The 5,154-nt window shown below is 58.1% G+C and overlaps 3 protein-coding genes across 3 annotated transcripts; 1 reads left to right on the top strand and 2 right to left on the bottom strand.

Annotated features, from left to right (window-relative positions):
• Positions 1 to 297: 297 nt before the first annotated feature.
• On the top strand, positions 298 to 999 carry PHYSODRAFT_313404 (hypothetical protein; the record flags this gene model as incomplete). Its single annotated transcript, XM_009525419.1, has 2 exons — positions 298 to 323; positions 408 to 999. 2 exons carry the CDS (start codon positions 298 to 300, stop codon positions 997 to 999), a joined length of 618 nt encoding a protein of 205 aa, XP_009523714.1.
• A 75-nt stretch (positions 1,000 to 1,074) lies between these two features.
• Positions 1,075 to 2,223, bottom strand: PHYSODRAFT_354351 (hypothetical protein). The gene is made up of 3 exons (XM_009525418.1): positions 2,108 to 2,223; positions 1,913 to 2,013; positions 1,075 to 1,826 (listed from the first exon to the last, which is right to left on the bottom strand). Exons 1-3 carry the CDS (start codon positions 2,216 to 2,218, stop codon positions 1,145 to 1,147), a joined length of 894 nt encoding a protein of 297 aa, XP_009523713.1. The 5' UTR covers positions 2,219 to 2,223; the 3' UTR covers positions 1,075 to 1,144.
• A 219-nt stretch (positions 2,224 to 2,442) lies between these two features.
• On the bottom strand, positions 2,443 to 5,055 carry PHYSODRAFT_313402 (hypothetical protein; the record flags this gene model as incomplete). Its single annotated transcript, XM_009525417.1, has 2 exons — positions 2,443 to 4,932; positions 4,978 to 5,055. 2 exons carry the CDS (start codon positions 5,053 to 5,055, stop codon positions 2,443 to 2,445), a joined length of 2,568 nt encoding a protein of 855 aa, XP_009523712.1.
• Between the last annotated feature and the right edge of the window lie 99 nt (positions 5,056 to 5,154).

The raw sequence follows: 5,154 nt of genomic DNA, 5'->3' as shown, positions 1-5,154 counted from the left end.
GGCGCTTTGTCCGTTGTGCAAGCAGAAGCGCGTCAACCCAGCCATGGCGCCTTCAGGATATGTATTCTGCTACCCGTGCGTGTATCGCTACGTCGAGCAGCACGGCGAGTGCCCGATCACGCAGATGAAGTGCGACCTCGCCTCAGTCGTCAAAATCTACGACGATGCTCGAGACCCGTAGAGTTCCGCTCGAACCAAAGTTTTGTCGTAGCCTTAGCCAAGTAACGTATGACAATCGTAAGAGTTATCATACGCGGCTCTTGGCACCTTCATCGGAAGATATCCGCCGCAATAGTCATGATAGCTCCCGAGCTGGAGGAGAAGTTCGTGCAGGCATGCACCGAGGGTGATGTTGAGATGTGCCGAGTCAGTGTGGTTGACCTGCAGACTCGGTACAAGCTTTCGAGTGAACCTGTTCAAGAGCTCCTTGGATACGCCTTCTCTTGTGCCGCCGCGCACAACCAGATCGAGATCATGGAGCTCCTGCTGTACCCCGCACCAGCAACCACTAGCGCCTCCAATTCGACTGTGGCTCTGTCCAAGGATATCCACGAGTGCTTGCTGTACGGCATGTGCAGACAGGAAAAGTATTTTCCCCGCAGACCACGATTCCAGTGCTGCAACGCATTGCGCTATCTCGCCTACGCTGCGGTCGTGTGTGTCGAGCAGAACGCTCTGCAAGCGCTCGAGCTCCTTGTCAAGGAGCAGGATCTACCGACACCTGAACTGCTTGTGGACATGGATGTGGAGCGCTGCTTCCGTTGCGCCCTGGAGCTTGGCAGTGACTTCCACGCGCCCGCTCCTGAAGCTTACCGTCCAATACTCATGATGCTCTTGCACCGGTATCCGATGCTGCTACTACGACACGTCGATGGAAAACACGATCAAGATGCGGGCTCATCTAGCAGTAGAAACACCAGGGACCACATGGAATCCTTACGCGCGAGCTTGATGTACGAGTACGTCACGAATCCCCAGCAGCAGCCACCAATCGAGTAGAGACGCAAGCTCAGCAGTGAAACGAAACACACTGTCTGTATGGAGCAGAAGAAAAAAAACTCAAAAGGTTACGATAGAATAAAACAAGAGGAGCTCTGTGAGGCTACATGCCTTCATCGCTGACCAAAAGACCTGGAAGAGGCCGTTACTTCTTGAGGGCAGCGTCGAAGAGCACGATGACGGCGCTCATGTTATCGCGACTGCCCTTGGCCAGACACTCATCGAGCAGGTTTTCGGCGATCTCCTTGGGGCTCTTCACGCCGTTCTTGATCTTACTGCGGATGAACTTGCGCAGCTGGTCGTTGCTCATGACGTCGTAGATACCGTCACAACACAGCACCAGGAACTCGTCGGCGGGGTCGCGGCGCTGGACGCGCACGCAGGGCTCGGACGTCACTAGCTGCTGGTGGGGCTTGAGATCAGCGTTACGCTTGAACCACAGGTCTCCGAAGCTCCGCGAGACAGCCACACCGCCGCACACGCGTCCACGAAAGACTGTGCCGCCCGCTGCCACAATGCGCTGCTTCTCGAACTCCAAGTCGGGCTTGTGGTCCACCGACAGCTGCAGAACTTCCGGCGTCTTGGCGTTGCTCAGAATGCAGCGCGAGTCGCCCACGTTGGCGCACACAATGTCCTTGGGCGTGACAATAGCGAAGAGCCCCGTGGAGCCGACTTCATCGCTGGAAGTGGCGTACTCCGGGTCTTCCTTCAGCATCTCGTCAGCGGCCATGAAGCCCTCGCACAGCGCCACAGCCAGCGACTCAGGCGACTTGTGGTCCTTCTTAAAAGCCTCCGTAGCCGTGATAGCCTCCACGATCTTCTCCGCACTGAAGAATAATAAATATTATTGACAATAAACCACGAGTCAGTGCGCAGTCAATATGTATCATAATTCCGGCGGAAGACCACGTACATGTACGTGGAGACGGAGGGTCCTCCGTGGCCGTCGAATACAGCGACGCAAGTGGTGTCCGGCACGTCTGGGTGCATGGGAATGCTCACAATGTCCACGTCCTGAACAATAAAATAATAATAATTTAGTTGTTTTGTGTCACAAGGCCGACGTTGCCCACTTCGCTGTCGGTCGAGTGCTCGTAGAGCGTCCTACCTCCATGGTGTCGCGCCAGCCCTGCATGCTGGACCTGCCGATGGACATGCCGGGCGCCGAGAAGCTCTCGGACTCCTTGGTCGTGATGGGTTCGGCCAGGAAGCGGGACATCTTGGGGGACGATGGAACTTCTGAGGAATGTCGGCAAAAATGCTATTGAATTTTTGTGTAGGGTTGGTGTGGTGGAGGGGTTTAGGGTTTCACTTTTTTTCTGACTTCAACCGAAAGTTGAAGCCATTCTTGCTGGACGCGTGCAATAGTGATATCCCAGCTACATGTGACGAGGAACTACATTTACTCTGTACTGTATGCAAGACAATTGACTATTGTATCCCTCACACGACGGTCACTTTGGTGTTCGTCACCTCTCTGTGGACTCGGCTTGCTTCGTCCAGCTTCTCGTTCAGAGCCATCAGCGCTGGGAACTGCTGGGCGTGCAATGATCCCTCCAGCGCAAAGTCCGCGAGCAGCACGCGGGCTGTGTCCATGTCGCTTCGACACAGCGGCAGGTCGCTGGTGCCACCCTGAGTGGCGATGGGGCCGCACGAGTACACACTGGCAAACCCGCCGGCGAAGCACTCGAGCAGCTTGAAGCGCCGCTCTGTCAGCGCCCACGCTTCTTCGAACGGCGTCTCGGCATTGCAGTTGGCCAGAGCTGCGCTCAGCACCGACTCGCGCACAGCCCCACGACGCAGACCTTGCAGCTCCTGGTCCATGATGTCGATATCTTCCTCGGACAAAAAGTTGCGCACCATCGGGCCGTACGTCTTGAGCAACGACGTGAACTCGCGGCCGCTGAGCTGCGCGAGTTCGTGGGGTAGTGTTGGTGGCAAGAACTCAGACACCTTGGGGTTATTAGGCCCGCGCGTTGGGCCGTGACCTTCATTGCCGAGCGCACTGCTGAGCTCCAGCAGGGCCTCAATCATGCTGACTCCGCAAATCGACAGGTTTTCCGCAGCGAGGTCCACCATGGGATCGTCGGTGGTGTTGATGATATCATGTGACAGAGCGTCAATCTCCTTGATGAAGGCCAGCATGCTCGGTTTGCCCAGTGCGAAGCGGCCCTTGCGTGACTTGTACATCTTGTCATGGGCTACATTCGCTAGCAGCGGGTCATCCAGTGGGCCAAGCGCGTGAAACGCAGCGGCACATTCTCTGGAGAGCGCGGCTACGGCTTCAATCTGATCAGCGATCATGGCGTGGTTACGCAGCAACTTCGCGAAGGTCTCATTCGCTCGAGTTGCTACCCAGTTGACCGTCGCGAAAAACAGCCACCACGTCCTATCAGGCGCGCTCGGAGGTTTCTCCACCTCCAAGTGCTGGTAAATCAACTCGCGATGAGCTGCAATCCAGTTCGTCTCCTTTCCGAGCGCAACCCACCTATCCTTCGAGCTGCCGGAGCTAGAGGGGGTCGGAGGAGGAGGCGTCATTCTCGCGAGAAGCTCTGGTTGCCGGCGAATATAAGCGGATAGCTCCTTGAGAACCAACAGGAAACATCCGCCCTGCAGGGATGAATAAAAGTTGGTCACGATACAATCTAGTTGATGGCACCCACTCGAGGAGCGGTACACGACGGGAATTGCAGCCTCTTGTTGCAAACGCGCCACAATATCCAGCACTCGCGCGGGCATTTGAGCATCACCATCAGTCGCCACACCAATAAGCCGCTGCCTCCAGTTAGGCAGCACGACACTCAGAACTCGCTCCAGTGTACTATACATCATCATTTTGCACTTGCCCTCGTAGCACGGTATCGAGAGCAGATGCACGTTGTGCATCACTCCTCCACCATACACCTTCACTCGAAACTCCAGATACGATCGCACCGGCGCGTGTTCCATGGACGCTTTCAACACCAAGGAGAAGGCCCAACACCCGCGCAGAAGTCTTGCCGTCACACTCAAACTGGCCGCGATAATCAGCCGCACAAACTCGGCCGTCTGCTCCTCAGTGTACTCTGGGCTCACACTCTGGGCTCCTTGGGGCTGTTTATTCGCGGTATCACTCCCCGCGCTTTGGCCTTTCACCACATCCTGAAGCAACACCGGCGCATGGGATCGGAACGACCTCATGGTACTGGAAATCTGCCTAAACGACAGCCCCGCCGCCGCCAGCTCCACCAAGCAGTCAATCTGCGCGCGAGAGAACGCCACCACACGGTACAACGGGTCCACCACCGTACCCACCAGCGTGCACGACTGGAACGTGTCCTCCGGGGGGGTCCACCGGGCTACGGCATTGGACGTCGGTTCGTGCGCATGGGCCATCAGGTGGTGACTCTGTTTCTCAATGACGTTCTGCACCGTGGGCTGCGTCGCGCCGATGGCCATCACGGCCACGAGCTCCACGATGGCCGGCGCGATCTCGAAGAACCGCTGCCGCTCCTTGCGCGTGGGCTCGAGCGCCCAGACCTCTCCGGGCGCGAGCTCCACCTTGAGCTTCTGCGGCGGCACCACGGGCTGCACGGGCATCTCGGGCGTGGCGCCCTCGGGCAGCGGGAAGAAGGCGCGCTTCTCGTCGTCGCTGCAGTCCTGGTAGCGCTTCCACGCCTCGCAGTGCGACAGCTCGTGGTGCTGCTGGTACTGGTCCGTGCGGAACGAGTTGCGGAAGTATTTCACGTTCTTGGTGCTGCGCCGCTGCTTGTCCGGCCGCTGCTCGCGCCCGAAGTGCTGGCAGAAGCGGCACACCACGAGCGTCACCTCGCCCGTGGCCTCGTCGCGCGCCACGGGCGCCAGCCCGAACTTGAGCTCGTGCGACTTGAGGAACCGCAGGAACCGCTTGCGGTTCAGCGGCTTGGCGGCAGCGTCAGCGGCGGCGGGTTGAGGCTTGGCCGCTGGCGCAGATGCAGAGGCGGGCGGTGGCGTGTTCGCGCGGCGCTTCTTCGGGTTCGGGCCCGTAGCTTCTTGCGCGCGGCGCTGCCGGGCGGGAGGCGGAGTCGAGGCCACCATGGTCGTTGAAATGTGGCGGCTTTGATGTACGGGACACGAAATGACTATTTACGGGAGAGATTTGCCAAATGAAAGGGATGGCTACATTTTGTACTGTAG

This window comes from Phytophthora sojae (assembly GCF_000149755.1).
Source record: "Phytophthora sojae unplaced genomic scaffold PHYSOscaffold_3, whole genome shotgun sequence".
Lineage (NCBI taxonomy): Eukaryota > Oomycota > Peronosporomycetes > Peronosporales > Peronosporaceae > Phytophthora > Phytophthora sojae.
Note: the sequence above shows the minus strand (reverse complement) of the source record. Positions and strands in the feature narration are given on the sequence as shown.